The following is a 24,275-nucleotide window of genomic DNA, read 5'->3' on the forward strand; positions in this document are numbered from 1 at the left end:
TTGAGAAGATCAAGTGCTGATCCCAACTGGATGTAGCCATCTTCTACCTCCTCTCCTCCCCCTACCAATCTGGAGAAGGAAGTCCAAGCTAGGCAGGTTAGAGGGAACTGGGGGTGCAAGAGGAGTAGTGTTAGACTGAGGGCTAAGGACTAAAGCCTCCTGGGTCCCATTTGAGGCAGACTCTCTCTTCCTCCCCAACTCACCCGTCCCTGCCCCCAGGCTCTGGCATTAGGGAAACCGGGCTTCAGCAAAGGTTCACCATGAATAATGTCCTTTGATGATGCAGCATCTCACAGAGGATGGCGGGAGCCAAGCATGGGGGGAGCAAGGGAATGGCAGGGAGAACTGATCACCCCTTGATCTCTGGGAGTAGCAAAGACTTGAAAGAGCTAATGCTAAACTAAGCCAGAGAGGTGATGAAGGAGGGAGGCTTTGAAGGGCTCGGGCAGGCAGGGCTTCATCTTGCCCACAGACCATATGCAAATGGCATGTAAAGTGGGTGTTGCAGCTACAGGGCACGTAGGGGTTTTTTCCTTTGACACTTTTGATTTGAGCCACCTCTCCAAGGACTATCACTGGCCTAGAGGAAGAGGGTCCCTAGCAGACCCTCACTCTGGAGCTCCTCCCCTTTATTGCCGGGGTGGGGGGGGGGCGAGGAAAATGTGTGTTGCACTGAGCTGAGCTGAGATTGAATTTGTGGACTGTTCTTGGGGGTAGAAGTGGATGCTGTGTATGCAAGATGACCCGCATATGCCCACCATGTATACAACTGGGGTGCAGCATGGGGGCTCCTTCAACATCCTGGGAGGGGTGCTGCGGGGTGGGGAGGGAAGGGCCAGGGCTGGAGGTGACACTGGGTGGAGATACTAGAAAAGAATGGAAGGATGGCAACCCGTGCATCCTGCAGAGTCCCGCAGGCAGGAGCCAGCTGAGAGCCAGCCCTCAGAGCGAGGACTGGAAGAGCCCCTCATAGCCTACAGAGGAAATGAGCTGAGCCAGGAGGACCTAGCTCGAGCTGGTATGAGCTGACGTGCTAAAATGGCTCCTCATGGGGGTTAGGGGGCTCCAGGGTGGCTTGTGCCCCTCAGAAAAACAACCCAGACTTTGAGAATGCTGGGCTGGCTGAGCAGGGAGGCAGCAGAACCTCAGCCTCTCCCGTCAGGATGGAGCCCTGTAAAGCACCATGGCACAGGTGGGGCAACCAAGCCCCGTCCTCAAACTAGCACATGACTGATGGAGGGGGGACAGGAGGGAGACCAGGACTCGAGCCCTCCCCCCCCATCCCATCCCCTCCCCAGTCCAGAGAGCTGACAGTGCCTTCAGCCCTGGGGAAGGAAAAGCAGGATGGGGAGCAGCAGCTGCATATTCTCCTGAAATTGCTTCTGAAAATGACCAGACACTTCACTGGGAAAGTGACGACAATTTGGGCCCTGGGAGCAGGAGATGAGGCAGAGAGCGGGGGCGGTCAGGCTCTGATAACCAGCCCCCTCTTGCCAGACAGGATCTCCTCCGCCGGTTCTGAGAAGTCAAGGATGGGGGGAGCTGTGGGGGGTGACGGAAGGCTGACGGGAGCCTGAGCTACCCTCACTCAGGGCACAGCCCCCCATCTGTCAGGGAAGAACTGACTCCCTGGGCCCTCTCCCAGCCCAGAGCAGGGTGTGCCAGAACACGGGCTTGTGCTCAGAGAGCAAGACTGATCTGCAGGCAAGAGGAGAAGTTAATCAGGTCTCCTGCCGGCATGATTACCTGGGGCCGTGAGCTGCCTGCCGATGGAAAGCCAGTGGAAGCACCGAGGTGGAGGGAAACCCCAGCCTCGAGGCACAGTGAGCTCAGTGGTGGAGACAGGGAAGAGGCAAGGAAGGTAGGGATCGTGAAAGGAGGGAGAGACATCCAGAGACAGGAACAAAGGCAGCCATTTGTAAGCTCTCACAGAGCACATATCTACGTTTTACTGCAAACATAGGAGCTCCTTGTTCCCTTAAGGTAGAGACCGGGATGGGTGAGGCTGAGACAACACAGTCTATGAGGAAACAGATATAAAGGGAGAGGGGAGATATTTAAAGCATTATACAAAATATTATGTATTAATATTAGAGTCCACAGAAATGGGGACAACGAGATGGTGTGAGACAGCTGAAAATCGAAAAAGAAAATAATGGTGATGACACAGGGAAAATAAATGAAGACAAGGGGGAGAGGGTCAGTCATAGGGGTGGGGGAGTCTGGGTCAGGGAGCCTCCCCCTGTCAAATGCCACCAGCTGCAGGCCCCAGCTGTGGGACAGTGATTAGCAAGATAACTGTTGGCAGGAGCAGCCTGGCATCTCTGGTGTATGGAAAGGAAGGGGGTGTTGGGGGGGCAGATGTGACAAAGCCCAGCAATGAGCTTGGGGATGGAGGGGGCAATGGAGCTCCTGGGTGCAGGGGACGCTGCATTCCCCAGCTTCTTCAGCTCACGTGAGCCCTCCAGCCCGGGGCCTCTTTTTAGGCTAAATCTCCAAAGGATCCTAGTTTCCGCCAAGACAGGGATCCTCACTTCTTCCCTCCAGGGACACACTTAATGAATCAGCCCACTGGCCACCTGCGACCTGAGCCCCATCGCTGGCTGCCCCACCCCCACCCCAGTGTCTCCAAACCGCCAGAGCTCAGCCGGTCAAGGAGCCCGGAGACAATTTCCCTTCTTTTCCATTCTTATTATCTGCATTTGCTGGCTCCAAGGAACCTGAGGAGGAGAAAGGGGGTGGGGTAGCCGAAGTACAAGCACTGTGAAGGTGGGTGATCAGGGACTCACCCACACTGAGCGAATATTTGGGAAGTCACTTGTTTTATTAGTGGGCAAAGCAGCTGAGGGTGGGAGGATAAGTTCTAAGGGAGAGAGGCCCAGAAGAGTTTGGGAGAAGAAAGGTCCTCTTCAAGGGTTCCTCAATCTCTGAGCCCCACACCACGATCAGATCCTCCTGCAAACATGGGTGGGTGGGGTTGGCACAGGTCCAGAGAAGCTGCTGTCTCTGCATCAGGCCCCCACCTCTTCACTATACAGTCACTTCCAGGCAACGGCTCCCTTTCTTCTTGCATTTTAGCTTGCCGTTCCTATCACCCTCAGGGCCCTGGATGACCTTGACAGCCACACTACTCTCCTTGAACCTCACTGAGAACCTGGAGGGGAAACAGACAGAGGGGTAAAGCTGGTACCCTCATCCTCTCATCTCTACTCCCATATTTTCATGATGGTTTCCATTCTCCTTCTTAAAGGAAGTACATCTCTCCTCCCCTCGTGTCAGAAGACTCAGGGCCCCAGAGAACCTGAGTGGGGAGACTAAGAAACACCTCCAAACCTTGCCTTGACAGAATATGCTTCACTTTCTGACTACATGAATTTTCCCGGTCACAATGACCAACAGCTTGGTCATCTGCCCCCAGGCTGGCCCTCACCCCCAGCTCATGGCCTTACTTCTCAGTCACGGAGATTAGAAGCTGCCTCTGTGTGGCATCCAGCACAGCCTGGTACATTTTGGTTAGCAGTTCAATCACATGTTCGCTGACCAGCAGGAAGTCCCCCCTGGAGCCCACTGATGATATCTTAGGAAGGGGGAAAAAGTGGGGAAGGGATTCATTTTTCCCTCTGCAGGAGCAGCCTGAGAGGCACTGAAGGCCCAGAGTGAGAGGTCTGGTCCTCATCACCTCCAGCCCACCCCAGCCCCGTGATGCCCACCACCTTCTCCAACATGAGGTACTGCACCCACAGAGCTCTGATACCTCATTCAGATGCAAGCTGAAAAGCCCATCCTTGAAGCTGGTGACTGACACCTCGGCCACACTATCTAGTCCAATGATGGTTTTGGCCTGGGACTTCTTGGTGTCTATGAGAATCACATGCCCCTTGGTCAAGAGAAGAATTCGAGAGGAAGTCTAAGGACAGAAAAGGAAAATGTGAGGAAAGGTGAAGATTAACCCCACCCTTCCAGCTACCAGTCCCAAGGCTCTGGATCAGGCCATGGGCAGAAGTCCAGGGTGCAGGCATTCACCTTGCCATTGCCACGATTGACCTTCTTCACAGTGTCTGCCATCAGAACAGGCCCTTCCTCCCCGCCCTTCAGCTTCTGCAGCTTGGGGTTCCCTTGCAGCCCAAGGTAGTCACCGCAGAATGGAATGGGGACACTGAGGACACACAGGAGGTATGTGGTGGAGACAAGTTCCTCACCACTGACCCCCAAGGCCCTGAGCCTCCCCACAGTGAGTTCCCATGTCCCTTCCCCCACGCTCCACCATATCCTCTATCTCAGCATGGTCCAGGACCAACATCAGCATCCCCTGAGAACTTGTTAGAAAGGCAAATTATTGGGCCCCAGCCCCAGATCTGCTGAATCAGAAACTCTGGGCAGGGGATGGTGCAGCAATCTGGGTGTTATCAAGTCTGCCAAGTGGTGCTGATGCACATTAGTTTGGGGACCACTGCCCTATCCCACCTGGGGGATCCTGTCTTTGCTCTGGATGAAACTGACTGTGCAGGGTCTGCGGGGCCCTCACCTCTGGGGGTAGGAAGCCTTCTTGCCCTTGAACAGTTCGCTGGCACAGAGCTTCTCCTTCAGGATCTCTACCTGCTTTGGGGACAGTCGATCCCGGAATCTCTTGCACTGTGAGAGGGAGGGGCAGGGGCTAAGCTCGTGGAGGCAGAGGGCAGGCCTGGGGTGGGGGTTTGGGAGAACACTGAGAGGTGGAAGGAGGGCAGGGGCTGGAGAAGAGGAGAGACAGGGAATAGAATAGGCTCTAGGCACTTCAGAGAGGGCAGCTGCTGGAGGAGCACTGCCCCCCCTCAAAGGGACTCTGGGAGAGGGGGACGGAAACAATCAAATGTGTCAGCCCCAGGAGGAGGGCTATATGCCAGCACACAGCGCAAGGCCTACTCTAGACAGGTGCTCAGTACATATTTCCTGAATGGAAGCACACTGTGCTGAGTGAAATAAGCCAGATAGAAAAGGACAAATGTATGATTCTACTTCCATGAGGTACCGAGAACAGTCAAATTCACAGAGAAAGTCGATTATAAGTCCCAGGGGCTACAGGAGTGGGGAATGGGGAGTTACTGCTTAATGTGTACAGGGTTGCAGTTTGGGCTGATAAAAAAGAAATACAGAGACGGATGGTGGTGACGGCTGCGCAATAGTGTGAATGTGCTTTATGACACCGGACTTACAAATGGTTAAGATGGCCAATTTTGTGATGTATGTTGTTTTCACCATGAAGAAAAAAAGTGGAAGAAGGAGGCAGAAGATGAAAATCAGAGGGAGGAGGAAAAAAAGACAAATGAGAGGAGTCGTGCTGGGCCCCACTCACCTTCCAGCGGTAGAAGAGCTGCTGTAGCTCCTGGTTCGCTGTGTTGAAGCATCTGTAAGGGGCCACTGGCCACGTTCTGTCCAGGATGTTGGTAGACGGCAAATTGTTCCTCAGCCCCAGCAGGAACTTCTGCGTCTAGATTGGAAGCAGGGGGATTGGGAGTGGACCGATGAGAAGACAGACCTCCCAACAGGCAAACTCTCATCCAGGACCTGCCACCTGAAAGGACGGAGGCCACCCAGAGTAAGAAGCAACAAGTAGAGCAAGGAGTCAGAAGGGAGTCACCTCCTGGATCTCTTGTGGGTCCAGTGTTCACTGAAGGCTGGGCAGTGAGAGCGTGAACAGGAGACTGGGAGGGAGGGACGGAAGGGTTAGTTCCAAGCAGAGACCTGCTGCCCAGGGTAGTGAGGTGAGAGCAACCAAGATGAAAACTGGCCTCAGTATTTTGCTCCTGTGACTTCCTATTGTCTCAGTTCATAGCTGCCTACAGCTGGCTGCCACTGTCTGCATTGGCTATAGGACAGGTACCAAACCTCCCCCCCTCCCTGATCGGTCAAGCCCAATGCCTCAACCTGGCATTCAAAGTCTTCTATTTAGGGCCCAATCTCATGCCCCAGTATCCCCTGCATGATCCCAGCACACCTCTCAGGTAGTGTTCCTCATCAAGCCCTCTGCCTAGCCCAGGCATGATCACTCAGTGCCTCAGCCCATCCTGCTCTCAACTCAGCTCTGCCCATCTAGATTCTACCTATCCTTTCAGACACAGCTCGAAGCCCTCCCTGATTCCCTGGGCCAGGGCTGTCTCTCCTTTCTTTGAAGCCCCACAGCACTTTGTCTATACTTCTGTGTTTGTACTACTATTATCTGTGTGGAAATCTTTTCCCTCTTCTAGACAATGAGTCCTTGGGAGTCTGGATCCCAAGCTGAGTTCTTGTTGTTGTTGTTGTTTTTTCCCCTGCCATTCAACAACATTTATTGAGTGTCTGCTCTGTGCCTGGCACTGTTCTAGGTATGGATACACAGCAGTGAACAGAACAAACAAAATCTCTATTCTCACTGAGCTTATATTCTACCGGGGGTAGGGAAGAACCCCACAGCAAACAAACATATATGTAAGGTCAGATAATTATATATGCTATGATGCAAAAAAGCTGGCCCTGAGACCAGAAATGAGCAGTAGCATATCCCAGAAACGAAAAGAAAGTGAGACTGGATTAAATCGAGCAAGAAGAAAGAAGATCAGAGGATTGGTTGGTCAAGTACATTCATGAAGGGCCTTGTAGGCTGAGGTAAGAACACTGGCTTTTATTGGGAGTGAAATGGAATGCCATTAGAGGATTTTAAGGGGAAGAGTGACATAATCTGCCTTACATTCTTTTTTATTTCATATAACTTACTGTCTTATTTTGAAAGTTTTTAAACTTACATAAAAGTTGAAGAAACATTACAGTGAATATCTGCATGCCACATATTCCTTACCTAAATCCACCAACTGATAATGTTAACAATTGGCCATATTTGCAGGCTTTCTAACACATGCACACATGTATACAAATGGGCATAAATAAATACATACACACACTCACACATATATAAATCTTTGCTACCATATCATCCTAAAGTAGGTTAGAGAAGTCATGGCATTTTCCCTAAAACTTAAGCACGCATCTCCCAAGAACCAGGACATTCTCCTACACAAATCATAATTCCACCGCCATACCTAAGAAGACAAACATTAATTGGATACACTCATCCAACAGCAATGCATGCTCAAATTTCTCCTAATGTCCTTTATAAACTTCTAAAAATGCCCTTTGTAGCTTTGTTCTTATTCTTCCTGTTCCAGGATCGGATCAAGTATCACCCATGGCATCTGTTTAGTCTCCCCCAATCTAGAATAAGGACTCTCCATTCTTTATATCCCAGGGAACACCCAGCACCCTGTTTGTTTGTGGGGTAGAATTATTGAAGGTATAGAAAATAGCTTGATCTTGAGTACTTCCAAGTTTTGGATTTTTTTTAAGTTTATTTATTTTTGAGAGAGAGAGAGAGCGAGCAAGTGGGGGAGGAGCAGAAAGAGAGGGAGAGAGAGAGAATTCCAAGCAGGCTTAGCACTGTCAGCATGGAGCCTGATGTGGGGCTCGAACTCACAAACTCTGAGATCGTGACCTAAGCCAAAATCAAGAGTCAGACACTTAACTGACTGAGCCACCCATGCGCCCCCAAGTTTTTGGAATTTTTATGAAAACTTCTTACTAACACATTAGGTTAAAAAAATTAAAATGGGAAAAGGGAGGGTATGCAGTATATTGCTATAATTCTCCAGGAACTATCCAAGCTCTTTGATTCCTCTGCTACAAAGATCTTGCAGGCTTGGTCTAATCACCTCACACCTTGGTTTAAGTCCCCAAGGGGACTTGGTCAGGTCTAGTTTGATTTAATTCAATAAACATTCCTAAGCATTTCCTCCAATCCCTCATGTGCTAACTGATGTCGAAACTCTGAAGGTTTTCTTTTCTTAATTGTTTGTTTTTTCTAGATCTAGAAAGTCTTTCCTTTCCCTATATAGCCCTCCTGCCCCAGTAGGTCTCTAGGGGGAGTGGGGGGACAGTGTGGGGAAGCAGTCTTCAGCAGGCATTAAAACTCTGGGGTCAGATCACCTGGGTGGCTCAGTCAGTTAAGTGTCCAACTTCAGCTCAGGTCATGGTCTCACATTCCATGGGTTTGAGCTCTGCGTTGGGCTCTGTGCTGATAGAGCCTGGAGCCTGCTTCCGATTCTGTGTCTCCCTCTCTCTCTGCCCCTTCCCTGCTTGTGCTCTGTCTCTTTCTGTCTCTCGAAAATGATAAATAAAAGTTAAAAAAAAAAAAAAAGTCCCAAGTCCTCCAGAATTAAGATCTTTCCTGAGATTTCATTGTGGACTTGCTTGCTATAGCTTCAGAAGAGCCGGAAGAAAGATACAATCCCTCCACTTTCACCCCTACCGTAAAATGGATCTTGGAAGGTTGAGTTAGGTAACCCTATGTCCTCACTCTGCTCTTCCATGAGGCTCAGTCTCTTCAAACTGTTGTTAGCCATCCAGCCCGTCTCTTCTCGGGCCTATTCATCATGGACCAGTCAGTGGGTGTGCTGGGACCCCTTCCTGCCCCAAGGTTGCCCACAGTGTCCACTCCTTCCGGAGTGCACTCTGATTCTGCCCCTGGGCCCTGAGGCACCAAAGCCCCATTCCTTCTTACCCTAGGACTTAATAATTAAGTACATGCAGATCAAAGAAACCCTTCCAGGGAAAGCTTTGATCACCTCTTCTCAAACCCCTCATCTTCCTTTTCCAAACCTGACCCTCCCTCCACAACCTCCCCTCCACCTTCCACCCTCAACCCCTACCACTTACTATGCTCTTATAGATGAAATCTGCCAAGGTGAGGGCAGCCCCCGACCGGAAGTATTTTCGATAATCCTTGCGGGCCTAGAAGGGATACATGAGAAAGGAGCCAAAGTAAAGATAGACAGACCTAGAAGATAAGGAGACAGAGGTTCTACTGTTTTCCAACCATACAAAGAGCACAGTTAGATAAAGTGCTGAGACTCTACTGGAGGGAGAGTAAAGGCAGACAAGCTGGCAATGAGGAAGGCACTCAAAGCCAAGTCAGGGACACACCCAGATGTATACACACATCTCCCCAGTACGCACCCACACTCCCAGACACACACCCAGATGCAGGCATGCCATCACACAGAGGTATGCCCTGGGTGTGGGCAGAACTTGCTTTCTGCTACTCTTTCCTCCCAGCAGCTGGCACAATCCAGGAGAAACCATGTGGGGGAAGAACCCATGTGTGCGGAGGAAACCCCTATCCCCTTCCGCATTACCTTCCACCCTCTCACAAAAGCCTGGATCAGCACCACTGATGCCTTTATCTTCCCATAGCGCTTCCTTTGCTGCAGAAAAACAATAGGACTGTTAGAAAAAACTCCATCCCCTGAACTACCTCTCCTACTTCCCACTCTCTCCCTCTCTCTTTTTTAAATGTTTATTTATTTTGAGAGAGACGGAGACAGAGAGAGAGAATCCCAAGCAGACTCCACACTGTTAGCACAGAGCCCAACGTAGGGCTTGATCTCACAAACCAGGAGATCATGACTTGAGCCGAAATCAAGAGTTGGATGCTTAACTGACTGTGCCACCCAGGCGCCCCCGACTCTTTTATTGGAGTGAAAGGGATGGGACTTTAGGGGGCAACTGATACCATGTTGCCTCGAAACCAGGAGGAAATGAGGATCTGACTCTTGCGCATCAGCTGGTAGTGGGTGCGGCAGCGCCAGCCCCGGTAGATCTTCTGAATGAGCGTGGCCAGCTGCTGCAGTCTCAGGCGCCGCTTCTCTTCCAGGTAGAACAGCTGTGGAGAGGTGGAAGGTGCGGTGGAAAGGCTGGCCTAGGGGAATAGCACTCTCTCCTCCTAGAGCCCAGGTGCCAGGGGCTTCCCAGCCAGTGTTTTATTCATTCCATTGACTTCTTAGTGCATTCATTTATTCACTCACTCATTATTATTCTGTTAAGTGTTATTCACCTTAACAGAAACCTACTGAATTCTAACTCTGTCAGAGGCACGTGTGAGGTCTGGAAATTTAGACATGAGTGGCACATCACCTTGATCTTCAGGAGTTCTGCTACAGGTAGAGGCACTCAGAGTGGGCCATGCAAGCAGGGTGGGGCAGGAGCCCAAGGATTCAGCTTCCAGGGACAAAGTCCCTGCAGAAAGCAGACTTCCTCACCCACCATCCATCCCAAGTTATAGATGCTCCCCTCCGCCCCAGCCTCTCACTCATGGACCCTCCAACTCTTCTGCCTCCTACCCCAACCAAACACAAGTGCACCCTCCAACTCACAGTCTTAGGGCTTCTGATGAAGATCTTCGTCTTCCCAAAGGCCAGCTCCTCTGAGGACAAGCTCAGCTCCCCCAGGACCTTCTCAACTCCCTCCCTACAGGAGCAGATGGGGAAAGCTACCAAGGGGCATCCCAGAGAAGGATCCTCTTTCACCTTTCCCCAACCTCTTATACCCAGGGAGAGGAGTTCAGGGCTTGAACAGACTTCAGAGCCTCTGCAAAGTGATCAGTTCATTTCCCCAAGTATCCATTCATGGAGTTTTGGCAATTTACATGGCACTGTCTGTTCTCCCCACCACCCAGATGTTCCCTGCACTGCCCTTCCCTGCTCCCCCATCTCCCCCAGGAGTCTTACCTGTCTCCCCCATTCCAGCGAGGCCACGTGCTCCGCCCCAACAATCGGTACCTTTCCAGGAAGGGCCCATACCTCTGGCGGTAGGCATAGCCCGCCCGACGCACCCGCACATTCTCTAGCAGTCCCAGGTACCGAGTCTGGACGGCCACCAGCTCTGACGAGAACTGACCTCGCTGCTGATGCTCATTGGGCTTTATACACCTTGGGGTGGGGGGAGAGGTGCAAGGCACAGGCATGAGGAGCTTCACCTTTGCAAGTGTGAACCATCCTGGTCTCTATAACCCTATTCTGGAGGGTTATTTTCAGAGGAAGTGAACACACTGGCCTTCCCAGCTTCACTCACTATAGTGTGGTTCCTACTAAAGTCTGATGCTCTTCCTGCCACAGGATTCTCAGTTCCTCATTTTTTATGAGGGAAGGGCCTTCTGATACTCTTATTCCAGAGACACCCTCCCCCCAACAATGGACAGGTTCTATAGTGCTGGACCCTGCATCTGCCATCACATATGCTGCATTTCCCCATGTACCCAGCATGTTACCTGATGTAGTTGGGGTTTTTGGAATATAAGTTCTTCATGAGTATGGCCACAGAACTCTTGAATTGGGCTCCAGCAGTTGGGGGGCGCTTGAGAGATGTCTGTGTGGGAACTCCTTCAGGGAACAAGGACTGAAGGAGGGGGTGCTGGGCCTTCCACATGGCCTGGGACAAGTCCCGGAAGAGTAGGTCATTGTTCTTATCAATGAAGCCGTTCACGTTGTAAGTCACCTGTAGAGGAATAGCTATGGGTCTGGAGGGTCTACGACCTTGTCCCAGCACTTGGCACTCCCAATCTCATTGTGAAGTATTCCCAGATCTCATCTCCCCGCAGGTCCTCCCCCATTGCCTTCCACCCATGCCCAGGCCCATTTCTACCCTCCAGCCCTGCATGTCACCTTGCCCGCATAGTGGCAGATGCGAAAGCAGCTGAGGCCCATGGTGTGGTCATACTGGCGCTGGGCATTCTGGGTGACTTTGCTCTCATAGTAACCATGCTTGGAGAAGACCTGGTTCAGCTTCGCTAGGAAGGTGGAGTCACTGACCACCCCAGGCCGTAGGCACTCCTCATCCAGCATGGCCAGGATGCCTTGCTGATTCTGGTCAGGGGAACAAGATCAGCCCAACTTAGACCTGATCCTCCAAGATGTCCACATCCTCACTGCTGTCCCTCTGCCCCTTCATCCTTTGCCCACTTCACCATCCTTACCAAGTGGGGCAAGGGGAGGGGGAAGGACAAGGATATTCAGGCAGTCTGCAAGAGGAGGTCTCAGAGATAACATAAAGATAACTCACGTGCTCAATGAGGTTACAGATAATGCCATTATCAAAGTAGTCCACCTTTGTCCACGGTATGCCCTGGCAAGAAGAGGCATGACAGGTTACAAGAGCAGGTCCAAGACAAGTCTCCAAAGACCTCACCAGACTCAGGCTCCCTCTCACCCAACCCACAAAGGACTCAGAAAGCCCTATAATTAAGAGGAGTCCTTGGTGTGGCTTCTGTTTAGGTTCCCATCCCTCCAGGTTGATGGAGAATTTGTGGGGTGGGAGACACGTGAAAGGACCCAGAGCAGCTGTGAGAGAGGGGGAGATGCTGAAGAGAGCCCTGTAGGTGGTGTGGGGTGAAGATCGGGGTAGGGATTGCCCCACTGTGGAGTGAGGAAGGATCCTTGAGCGTGTGCAAGAGCAAAGGCCACACTGTTCTGGCAACGACCAATAAAACCAAAGCACATGAGTGAATTTCATCAAGCAACAAACCTAACTTGATACATCTTCAAAGACCTACATCAGTGCTTTTCAAACTTGCATGGCAGTCAGCTAGAGGGCTTGTAAAAACAGACTGCTAGGCCCCATCCCCAGGGTTTCTGATTCAGCATGTCTGGGATAGAGCCTAGGAATCTGCCTTTCTAACACCTTTCCAGGGATGCTGCTGGTCCAGGACCACACTTTAAGAACTACTAATCTACCTGATACTTTGGGACTGTATAGTTTTTGTTTTTGTTTTTGTTTTTGTTTTAAGCAAGAATGGTACAGAAGGAGACCCAAAGACAATAGTTCCCCACTTAGGGGTAGCCGTAGACAGGATAGCTTCTGATCCCACCCAAGGGCCAGCCCTCCCAGACTCAGACCATTCCCAGGTGTGGGGGTGTGGCTGGGGAACACTCTCACACCCCCTCACAGATCTTCAGGGAATGTAGAGTGGAATTAAGTAGTTGCCTTCCCATTTCATCCCCAAAACACTTTCCCCAACTAGTTAAATGAAGTATGATATCCTTACAACCCTGTGTAGCTGTAAAGATGCATCTTTATATACGATATGGAAAGATCTCATTAATTGATGAAAGCAAGGGGTAGAGCAGAGCATATTCACTGCCATTTGAAAAAAATTCTGTGGGAAAATAAACTTCTACATTTGCCTGATTACACATAAAAGACCTCTGAAAAGAGGGACACTTTAGTTGCCTCTAGATGGTTGGAGAACTAAGAGGCTGGGAAGAGGCTGGGAGAGAGCCCTTTCTTTATATGCCTTTTTAAGCTTTTTGAATTTTGAGGCATGGGAATGTATTCTCATTTGGGAGTGTACATTTGGGAATGTATTGATCATTTAAAATTTTAAGATAAAAACATGAAAAACAACTTAAAAAAAAAACCTTTCCCACACATTGTGACCACATTGTCTGAAATTCTGCTGCAGCAGATTCCCAAGGGCTCACGGGCAGCATCCCTGGCAGCGTTTTGATGAGTGAGACTCTCAGCCATTCACACTTTGGGGGGAATTAGCTCAATCAGATAGCTTTTCTAACACCTAGCCATAGAAAGCAAGCCTTCTTGCTGAACAGGGGAAGGAGTGTGGAAATGTTGAGCCATGGGGAACTTCTGGGGAGGAAGTCTGGGATCAGGGTGCTACATGAGGAGATGGTGACATCAGCCAGGGCCCGAGGAGACAAAGAATTGTGAGGTGTCAGAGAAGAGCACCAAAATGGATGTGGTGGGGTGACAAGCCTGGGAGAAATGTCCCTTCTAAATCAGGCTCACAGTGTGCTGCAGGCCACGCACAGCTGTCACTTCACCCTTGTGAGGACTCCCCCCACACAGCCTTCCATCAGTCTGCCCCTTGCTGGCACGGCCTGGGGTGGGAGCAGGGGACTGGGGGGTGGAGAGCAAAAACTAGGGCTTCTTGGTAATGCTGCACTGTTGAGCAGTGAAAGGGGAACTTTTTGTCCTTTGTGTTCCCATCTGGGCACGAGTGAGAGGAAACCGGGATTGAGGAGAAAGACAGACGTGGCGCGCACACCAGCGTCACTTTGGAGAGGGGCTGTGGGGGAAGGCTCCGCGCACCTCTCTCTTATATTCCTCCTGCTCCTCTTTCAGCGTCATCTCGATGAACACCTGCTGCAGCTTCTCATTGCAGTAGTTGATCACAAACTGCTCAAAGCTATTGTCCTGAAGGAGGGGACCCAGGTTAGAGAGAGAGCAGCTCAGTCCAAGACCCTTCCTCCCTCTCAGCCCCACGCCTCGCAAGCCCCTCCCTTTGAGCCTCCGCACCCGAACCCTAGGGATGCAGGGTGGCTGCGGTTGGGGGAAGCTCTCTCACCTCTAAAATTTCAAAGCCGTAGATATCCAGGACCCCCATTACCTTCTTTTTCTCCCCGCTGCCCACCTGAAGAGGAGGGAAAGATAAATCTGAGGACGGGCCCCCTCTGCACACCAGGCCAGGCCCTTCTGGGGCGGATGTGATTGGAGCAGAGGGCAAACAGAACTCGGGTGAGCTTGACCAGTTGTGATTTTATTCTCCTTCCTCCTCTACACACTAGGGGCCAAGCAGAGGGAGGAGAGGAGGAGGGAGATGTAAGCAGATTCCAGGATGGTGCTCCCAGGGGACGAGGTAGAAAGACTTTAAAATCTTCTGAGGAAAATAACCATCTCGTACATTTGTAGAGCAATTTAGAAAAAATTCTATGTTCTTACTTCATTAAATCTCATGATAACCCTATATGGTGTGATAATTCTCATTTTACAGATGGACAGATCAAATTCCAAAGGGGCTAAGCATTTTTAAATCCCATTTTCCCCTGTTGCCTTTCCATAGTAGCTTCTGAATTGAAGGCATTTTCATGTACAAAATTAAAAAAAAATTTTTTTAATGTTTATTTTTTTTTTTGAGAGAGCGAGGCAGACTGCAAGTGGGGGAGGGGCAGAGAAAGAGGGAGTGACAGAATCGGAAGCAGGTTCCAGGCTCTGAGCTGACAGCACAGAGCCTGACGTGGGACTCGAACCCACAAACCGTGAGATCATGAGCTGAGCCTAAGTCGGATGCTTAATCGACTGAGCCACCCAGGCACCCCTCATGCACAAAATTTTTTAAATAATACCTCTATTTTTATCTAATTCACATTCTATAAAATTTACCCTTTAAAGGTATACAATTCAGTGATTTTTCAGTATATTCAAAATGCATATGGGGGTGCCTAGGTGGCTCAATCGGGTAAGTGTCCAACTCTTGGTTTTAGCTCAGGTCATGATCTCACAGTTCATGAGTTCAAGCCCTGCATTAGGCTCTACGCCGACAGCGCAGGCCCTGCTTAAGATTCTCTCTCTCTTCCTCTTTCTCTCTGCTCCTCCCCCACTCTCTCAAAATAAACTTAAAAAAAAAAAAAAAGTGTATGACCATCACCACTACCTAATTCCAGAGCATTTTCATGATCTCCCAAAGAAATCTTGTACTCATACCCATTAGCTGTCATTCCACCTTCCCCTCTCCCTCCACTCCAAGCCCCTGCTAACCATTAATCTACCACCCTCTCCATAGATTTGCCTATTACATTTCATATAAATGGAATCACCTTTTGTGTCTGGCTGCTTCCACTTGAATGTTTTCACGATTTGTCTGTGTTGAGCATGTATCAGTACTTCATTCCTTTTTATGGCCTATTTATTTATTTATATCCCATTGTATGGATATACCACTTTTATTTACCCATTCATCAACTGATGGACATTTGAGTTGTTTCCACTTTTTGGCTATTATGGGTAATGCCTCTATGAACATTTGGGTACAGGTTTTTACGTGAACATCTGTTTTCAATTCTCTTGGATCTATATCTGGAGTGGAATTTCTGGGTTATATGGTAACCATGTCCATAATTTTATCTGATCCTCACTATGAAGGAGGTAGGCATTAGCATCCAATTTTCCAAATCAGGAAACTGAGGCTCAGAATCTCTGTGAAACTAAAAGGCCACACAGCTGGTAAGCAGGGGATCCAGACAGTCAAACTCAAAAACCAGAGATGCTTCCACAACAACACACTATTGGAAGGAACTGTACCTTACCCTTCATCCTTCTTACTCTCTTCATCTCAGAACCCGAAGTATAGGGATGGTGACCGGGACAAGAAAAGTGAGGCAGACAGGAGAGTGTTGGGGGAGGAGAGCAATCTCTCACCTTGATACTCTCATTGATTCGATTCACTATCCAGTTGAAAAGGCGGCTGTAGATGTTCTTAGCCAGAGCATCCCGAGCATACTGAGCCTGTCAGGCAGAGCCAGCTGGTTAGGATGGCAGCCACAGAATAGTCTCAAAATCAGCCCCCTCCCATAAGGCCCTTACCTGGGTGAAGTTCAGTGTAGTGACCACCTCCTCTTTGGCTGTTTTCATGGTCCTTGAGCACAAAGCTTTCTCTAGTTCCTCTGAATTCAAACCTATCATTTTCCCAATCTCCTGGACTCCTGGAGTGATGAGGAAATACAACATGGCCTGAAAGAGAGCTATCTCCTAGGGAGGGAGGGCTGAGAAGTGACACTGCTAGGAGACTGGTCTCCCAAGGTCTTGGGGATATCCTTGCAGCCCATCCATAACATGGCCCAAGAGGAAACTCTGGGGAGAGGAGAGGGAGCTGCGGACACTTTAAATGCATTATCTACTTTATTTTATTTTTGAGTAGGCTTCACACCCAAAGTGGAGCCCAACGTGGGGCTTGAACTCACAACTCTGACATCAAGACCTGAGCTGAAATCAAGAGTCAGACACTTAACTGACTGACCCACCCAAGTGCCCTGCATTATCTACTTCAATAGGAGAATCTCCTGAAATTCTTTGCAAAGACTCCACTCAGACTCAGAGATGTGCCAGAACCAAGGTCTAACTTCATAACCTCACTCCAAAATGCCTCACTAGGAATTCTTAATGAGTGTGTTTGGGGTAGAACTCAGGAATGGCTGAGTGGGACTGAATTGGAATGAAGTCAGTTACTCAGCAGATGGTGGACGAACAGAAATTGTAGTAGGAGATTCAGGGAGCGGCTTAGAGGGTACCAGCAGGGCGGTGCAGACCTCTCCCATCACGGATGCCACTTGCTGATGTCCCATTGGCCTGGGACTCATCTGCTAGCTCCACGTTCCCCAGCTTCAGCACCAGGGCCGTCACCTCTAGCACCTGTTGAATCTCTACCTCCGAGAACCCAATCACAGTCATTGCATTCTGGAGGAGATAGCAGAAATGAGAAGTTGAACTGTGGTGCCAGCTCAATGCCTCCCTTCTCAAAGCCAAAGCCTGGGCTCAGGGGGTAGCCTAAGGCCCACCCTGGGCACCCACCTGTACAGACTTGAAGTTGGAGGCATCGTCCATGCCGTCAACTCTAGACACTTTCTGGTTCAGATAGGCATAATGACTTGTGTCCCGCTCGAGCTTCAGGGCCTCTGCAAGGGTCAGTATGAGAATCTGATTCAACATTCAATCTTTTTAAAGTCACCAACTCTAACTATGTGCTTTCATTTTATTTTCACAAACTAGTTATAATGAATTTTGATAGGTTTTTTGTCTATATGCATCATAGGGTATAAACCTCCCTCTAATTCTTATAGGCAACAGAAATTCTACTTTTAAATGACCAGTAAATTGTAGTGGCCTTTCCCATCAAACAAAGCAGGCTTGGATCCCTGTGCTGAATGTGGAAGGCAATGATTTCATGGGGAGTTAGCATTTAATCATGTACTTTATATCCTTTGGCAACTAGAAAACGTTAAAGTGCTTGGGAGGAGGGTTAGTACCCAGGCTCTCAGGAGTCCTCCGGCCTTGACTCTCACAGCCCTTGCCCTAGCTTGGTTTACTCATTTATTCGAAGGAGGCATTTTTGTTTTCGGTTCGTCCCCTGCCTCCTTTGTTTTGGGATCATTAATTCCCATTATAATAGACTAAATTTTCAAGCAGTATTTAGAGTTTGGGTATTCTTAATTGTGGGGGTTTTCCTAACTTTGATGAAAGAAAAGACTCATTCTGCTCTTCTTCCCATCCTCAGGGTTCTCAACAATAAAAACAAACAAGCCAACCCTCCATCCTACTCAGTTCTCAGTGGCTCAGAGAGGAAAGACGGGTGAGCACATATCTCCCACCCACCCAGAGCCTCAACACCTCACCCTAGGCCTGGATTGGCTCATTCATTATTTGTTCAGTAAGCACCAACAAAGTTGCAGGTACTATGTTCCCTAATCCTGACCCCTCTCCTGGAAACTTTCCTTGGACATTGTGGGGCTGAGCCAGAAGGCTCTCTTGTGTTCCCCCATGGTGGATCTCTATCCCAGTCTATAACACATGGGCTAGGTTTTGTTTTTTCTGTCTCTCCCACAAATGAACAACACATTGGGACTGTGTTTTTCATCTTTGTTTTCTGTGTGCCTGCTTGGCATACATAAACTTTTTTCTTTTTAATAAATGAGTCAAGGTTATGATCCAAGCTGTTCACCTGAGATGGGAAGAAGTAGGTTAAGCATGGAGCTTGAGGGATATCAATGACCTGTTATTCAAATGATCTGAGAATCAGGGAAAGTCCCTCAAACTAGAGTTTAATGATAGCTTCCCCTGAGACACAGATTTTGAAAGAGGAACCTGCTAAAGAAAGGTGTCTGGACAAAGAATGAGTCAGAAAGGCCCTGGGATGATGACACCAGGGAGGCCCTGTCCAGACTTAGCTTAAGCCAATAGGTAACAGTCAGACAGAATAAGATACTGGTGCCTATGATTCGAACAAATTGAGCACAACCAAGACTACTGAGCTAGGAAGGAATAATGAGACCTGTGGGGGCTCTTGAACCATGGAGATCCCTAGGAGGGGAAAAGAGATAGGCACAAGTCCAGCAGAGAATAACCAGGAACCAAAAGGACAGGTCCTTGGGGGCCATACACCCACACTGCTCACAGCTAGAGGGGGCATTGGGAGGCAAACTCTGGCAGGGCCCGAAGTCCCACCAGACTCTGCAGTGATGCCCACCCAGAACCACCTCAGGCCCATCCAGCACCCAGGGCTCCCCAGGACAAGGCAGAGGTCTCCATGCCTTCTGCTCCTACAGCCACCCACACAGGCCTATTGAACATATCTGTCATCCCTAGAAGACCTTAAGTTCTTCGAGGACAAGAGCCATGTTATCTTATTCAACTCTGCATTGCTAGAGGCTAGCACAATGTTTGATAATAGTAGGTGTTCAAGAGATATTTGATGAATGAATACATGAAACCTCCATCAAGCCATCTAAGAAGAAGAAATCAAGGACAGGGGCTGGGTGAGGCAGATGTAGACCCAGAACAACTTCAACTACTGCTCATCAAAATTTCTTTAACACTTAAATATCCTGTCTGATTTTCTGCTGAGCTAGTGATTAAGTCCCTTAAATTGAAGATAGGAAAGAATGGTAGGTGGAAATAAGTGTCCCATTTCTGAAGCCAGCCTGGGAAAAGAGGAACCCAAGCAGGACAGAGGAATAAGAGCAGGTCAAGAGACAAGAAGGTTTATTCCTAGCAATACAATCCCAGAAAAAAGAGGAGAACACAGAGGTCAGGGGATTGTTTCCAACAATGAGTGGATGAAATTCAGTGTGAGGAATGTAGGAAGAAGGAGCCTGAGGGCTCAGGGAAAGAGGGCTGCAGGGGTGCAGAGGGGCCCAAAGGTTCTAGGGATTAAATGGAGGTTGGGGACCTTCTTCCATGTGTCTGGGCAGGCACGTACCCAGCAGGTGTGCATCTGCTCCGGCCAGTAGCTGATAGAAGATGTGGAAGTTCCTTTCTCCTTCGAGCTGCTTCACCACTCGGGATTTCTCAAGCAGGTCTGGCAGGGAATTAGAAAATAATGTCCTAGAGCTCAGGGAGATTCCACGGCTTCCCTCTAAGCCTGCCCTCTTCGCTGGTGTTCCTACTAGTAGGGAAGCCTCCTGGTAGCCTACTATTCCTTCCTACGGTTTCAAATCACCAGAAAGGGACACTGTGGGATGGGGAGAAGAGAGAGGTGGTAAGCAGAATGGGGAGACACGTACAGTTTGTGATGACTCCACCAAGGGGCGATCCTTTGAAGTCAAACTCAATATCCATGTATTTTCCCTACAGAGACCAGAGAGAGAAAGAGATTTTGCTTCCTCTTCTTCTTACCACCCCACCCAGGAGGGGTCTGTGCTGCATTCCTCCTTCTAAAGCCCCCACACCCTCTCCTCCCAGGCCAGGGAGATGGTCACTCACAAATCGAGAGGAGTTGTTGTTGCGAATGGTCTTGGCATTGCCAAAAGCTGCAGAGATGAGAGAGAAGGTGAGGTAACTGAGGGAAGAAGAGGGGCTCGAGAGAAGGGGAAGGAAGGACGTCTTCTAGTCATCAGGCCAATCTCAGAGTTTTCAAGCTGAACAAGAACAGGGTAAGAGGGTGTAGGGCTGAGTGTCTCTGGGCCAGCAGGGTGGAGGGTGGAGAGGGCAGAGACTGGGATACTCACCCTCCAGCACCGGGTTTGACTGAAGCAGTTGCTCCTTCACAGAGTTCACCTGCTCCCCTTTCCCACAGACAGCCGCCACATAAGACATCACCAGCTTACTGGCCTCTGTGCAAGAGAAACCTTCACATGGATCCCCACCACTCTCCTTAACTCCTGTCATTCCAGCACCATACCCCTCAGAATCAGAAAAAGTGGGAAGGAATTTCTGGGGTGGGGCAAGACCAGGTCTGGCTCGGAAAGAGATGAGGGGGTGGTTCCAGCAGTGACTGCACAGCCTCCCCAAGCCAGGCACCTCACCAGTCTTGCCGGCTCCGCTCTCGCCCGTTATGAGGATACACTGGTCTCGGTCCCGGTCCCTCAGTGACTGGTATGCCACATTTGCCAAAGCATAGCTTGGGAGGAGGAAGCAGGTGAAGACTGATGTGGGGCTAATCCAAGACACTACCTTCCACTCAATCTCCAGCCTCCAGAGTCATCCACCCTCCTCACTTGGACTAGACTGAGGTAAGTGATAGGCCTAGGAAGGGTCTTCCTGGGGCCGGTGGGGAAGGGGAAGCTGGAGAACTTCCTTCAGGAGAAAGGATCGAGGAAATTAGGGTGTCTCACTGTCAGAAGTTAGGGCCCTATCAGCCTTCCCTCAGTTCCTTTACTTACATATGGGGCTTCAGCTCATAGAAGGTATAGTCCCGGTATTTGGCAATGAACTCTGGACCATAGATGGGCAGCTGCTGGTAGGGATTCATGGAGATCAACACATTCCCAATGTAGGTCTGGAGCCAAAAAAGGTAAAGAGAATGAGCAGCGGTGGGGTTAGGGGAGGCTGAGAGGGGAGAAGGGAGTGGGAGCACATGAACTCTCTGACCACATACCCAGAGCCGGGGGCACGCATATGCACTCACATAAATCTCCTTGTTTTCATAGCGCAGCTGGAGGTTCTTGAGCAGAGGCTCCTCCTCCAGGGGTTCCAGGAGCACAAGGTCCCCCACCCCCACAGAGTCTTCCATGAGAGTCATGTCCAGAGGTTCTGCTGGTCCTGGGAGTAAGGAGGTCAGTTCGCTGAAGTCTGCTCTGCTTTAGGGGCCAGTAACTGTGTGTGTGTGGGGGGGGGGGGGGCAGGGGTGTGTAAGGAGGGCAGAAGGACTTAAAGAGCCTTCTCCAACTCTGGGCCCTAGAGACAATCCTCAATCTAGGGGTCCTCTGGACTAGTCAAAGCTAACTGTGGGAGGCTGCAGAAACTCTCCCCAGCGGGGAGGGGCAGGGGTGGGACAGGACCATCTGCCTTTGACCAGGGTAAGGAAGGCACCCAGCAGGTAGCACCTGGGGAAGCACAGTTGTGCTTGCAGGAGAGAGGGCTGGAGAGGAAAGGTTAACTCTGAAAACTTGCTCTGTCCTGCGCTGAGGCCCTGGCCAGGGTCCAGACTCCCTGACCCTCTGCCCCCAGTTCTCCTTCTCAACTCTCTATCTCTCACAGCTTCTATTTCAGTCACCCAGTCCACCCAGAACCATTGCAAAAGCTCTTCCAAAGATCCCTCTCATTGCCACATCAAGATTCATCTTTTAAATGGGATAAGTTGATGAGTTAGAGGAACAGAGGCAGAAGTTCCTCCATAAAAGATTAGAATACCCTGAAGAGAATAAAAGTTTGGTTTCTCCAACATCAAGTAGCTGTCAGGATCTCTGGATGTATCTATTTTTCTATCTCCAGTTTTTATACCCATTGCTGTAACCTTCCGGCACGGACTTTGCCCCATAGGGACACACCCAGCTTTTTAGCAGCTGGTGGGAGTGGGCAAGGAGGAACAGAGTTATTGTGGGGCTCATCCCCTGCGCAGTGGGCACATGGCAGGTGTAACCGAAGGAGGAAGCCCAGCCCTACTCAGTCTTGCCTGTGGGACCGAGTAGGTGGGGTGGCCTGGAGCAGGACAGAATTATTAGTACAATGGTCAGGGCTACTCCCTAACAGGAATAAAAGAGCCACATCCTCCTAGTCTCCAGCAATGCTGAACCTGGGCGGGGGAGGGGAGGGAAGCAGGAACTGAAGGTGGGGCAAGAGGGGAACACAGGCTGCCTTCAGCCTTCACTATGCCTCCCCCAAGTTCCAGAAAATGAGAGCACTTGTCACTTCCTGGAAGGACACAACTGAGGAAGCAATAAGAATACTGACAGTAGCAATCGCAAACAATCAGGTGCCATGGGCCAGGCAGAGCTCTAAACACTACATATACTAATTCATTTGATGCTTACAAACAGTATCCTCACAAAGTAGAAACTATTACTATTCCACATGCTCCAGATTAAAAAACAGAAGTTAAACTTTTAAGTAACTTGGCAGGCAAGGGTGAGAAACAGAAATAGGGCTGGAAGAAGCCATCTTCTTTGGATTTGGATTTGAGGGGAGTGGGAATGTGATTGGTTGGAGGTGAGAAAGGGAAAAACAAAGCAGCTCCCAGATAGGGCACCCCAAAAGATGCAGAACAGGGACAGGTCAAGGCAAGACTCACCCAACACTGGAACAAACTAGGGTGTAACTTCAGTGTCCCTTGTAAAATGGTGGATGAAATCCCAATTTGACAGGAAGGGGGCATAGGAGTTCCAAGGCACCAAGGGTGGAGAGATGCCTTCGTTATTGGGAGCTGTCCATGGTGTCGGGCAGGCCAGGAAAGAGGTTGCCCTCCTCTTGCCAGTGTCCACTCTTCTGACCTTCCACTGTGCTGCCTCCTCCAGCTCAGGCTCCCTGTGCCAGTCAAGCCAAGAGAGGCCAGAGACGGCTGCTCAGCACAAAGTCCGAGGCTGTTCCTGTTAAGGGTGTGGCTCACTTAACCCTTCACAGGCCTGAAGGCCCAGAGGGAGATGCTCGGTTACATGAGAAAGTCCACTCTAGGTAGGAAAGGGTATCTGGCTGGGCTTAGCTGAGAGGCTCAGGTAGAGTTCTTGCTCCACTGCCCCCAAAATTTGGAAGTAAGAGCAGGAGTGGAATTTATAGCTAAGGAAAAGCTTTCCAAAAAGTCAGGAATTTTGTCAAAAAGGGAGGTAGGCTGGAGTGTCTTCCTAGGAAAGAAACAGTACTTCCCTCAAACCTTCCTATCTCATTGAGAGTCAGAGGGTATTAATGACATTATTTGGAGAACTAAGCAGACAAAATCCCCAAATTCCCTCCCCCCATAAGTCAGCCCCCACAAACAGACCCAAAGACTAAAGTTAGTAATACCACCTGGCATCTGTATAGATGTCAGTTTCATTGACTCCCACCTGTATCATCTCACTGAATCACAACACCCTGTGAGCTAGGCAGTGCAGCTACTCACTCCATTGAAAAGGAAAATTAGAGGCAAATACTGAGGCTCAGAGAGGTTGCACAGACGGTATATGGCAGAACCAGAAACAGAATGCAGCTTCCTGACTCTAAGTCAGCCATAGGTTTCAGCCCAAGTCTTGGTATTTCTGATTTTAATCCTTCTGTGCGAGAAACCTGAATGAGACCCCGAGACGCTGCTTCCTGGGCACAGCTAGAAATAGATGCCTCCAATAGATAAGAAACTTATACTATCCTATTTTCCAGGGCATCCCCTCACCCACCCAGGAAAATTCCTAAACAAGAGGCTCCCTCTGCCCACCATCCTCTCTCCCAGGCATGCACAAAGAGCGAATCGGGTCATTACACACACTTAGCTGAAGATAGACTCGATCCTCCAACTACCGGCCACAGCTGCTTGGTTCAAGGTCCAAACTCTACTGCTCTCGCAGAAGCACTCTGCATACGCCTGCATACGCCTGACCCATCAGCAGCTCCATTATCAACCTGCCCTTACATGATTTATTGATCTACTATATATATCTGAAGGGAGAAAAAAGGCAAGGAAAGGAGAGAGCGAGCAAGCTGAGTGGAAGTGCCATTGGCACACAACCCCATGTACAAATGGAAGC

At 49.7% G+C, this 24,275-nt stretch overlaps 1 protein-coding gene across 5 annotated transcripts; it reads right to left on the minus strand.

The window, feature by feature from the left end:
- Positions 1–2,816: 2,816 nt before the first annotated feature.
- On the minus strand, positions 2,817–23,465 carry MYO1A (myosin IA). 5 transcript variants are annotated; one of them, XM_047866976.1, is made up of 27 exons: positions 21,251–23,465; positions 21,006–21,121; positions 20,649–20,743; positions 20,352–20,456; positions 20,107–20,153; positions 19,908–19,971; positions 19,604–19,702; positions 17,200–17,303; positions 16,938–17,085; positions 16,216–16,334; positions 16,051–16,137; positions 14,201–14,266; positions 13,945–14,049; positions 11,902–11,964; positions 11,505–11,705; positions 11,111–11,337; positions 10,572–10,772; positions 10,218–10,311; positions 9,578–9,727; positions 9,201–9,269; positions 8,722–8,796; positions 5,333–5,467; positions 4,526–4,632; positions 4,024–4,156; positions 3,755–3,907; positions 3,450–3,577; positions 2,817–3,154 (listed from the first exon to the last, which is right to left on the minus strand). In XM_047866976.1, exons 1-27 carry the CDS (start codon positions 21,362–21,364, stop codon positions 3,031–3,033), a joined length of 3,129 nt encoding a protein of 1,042 aa, XP_047722932.1. In that variant the 5' UTR covers positions 21,365–23,465; the 3' UTR covers positions 2,817–3,030. The 5 variants fall into 5 exon arrangements, 4 of the variants coding, with proteins under 4 accessions (XP_047722932.1, XP_047722931.1, XP_047722934.1 ...); XM_047866975.1 differs by having other exon boundaries at positions 20,352–20,743; XM_047866978.1 differs by lacking the exon at positions 21,251–23,465 and having other exon boundaries at positions 20,352–20,454; positions 21,006–21,021.
- Positions 23,466–24,275: the final 810 nt, after the last annotated feature.

Source organism: Prionailurus viverrinus, chromosome B4, assembly GCF_022837055.1.
Source record: "Prionailurus viverrinus isolate Anna chromosome B4, UM_Priviv_1.0, whole genome shotgun sequence".
In the NCBI taxonomy this organism is placed as follows: domain Eukaryota; kingdom Metazoa; phylum Chordata; class Mammalia; order Carnivora; family Felidae; genus Prionailurus; species Prionailurus viverrinus.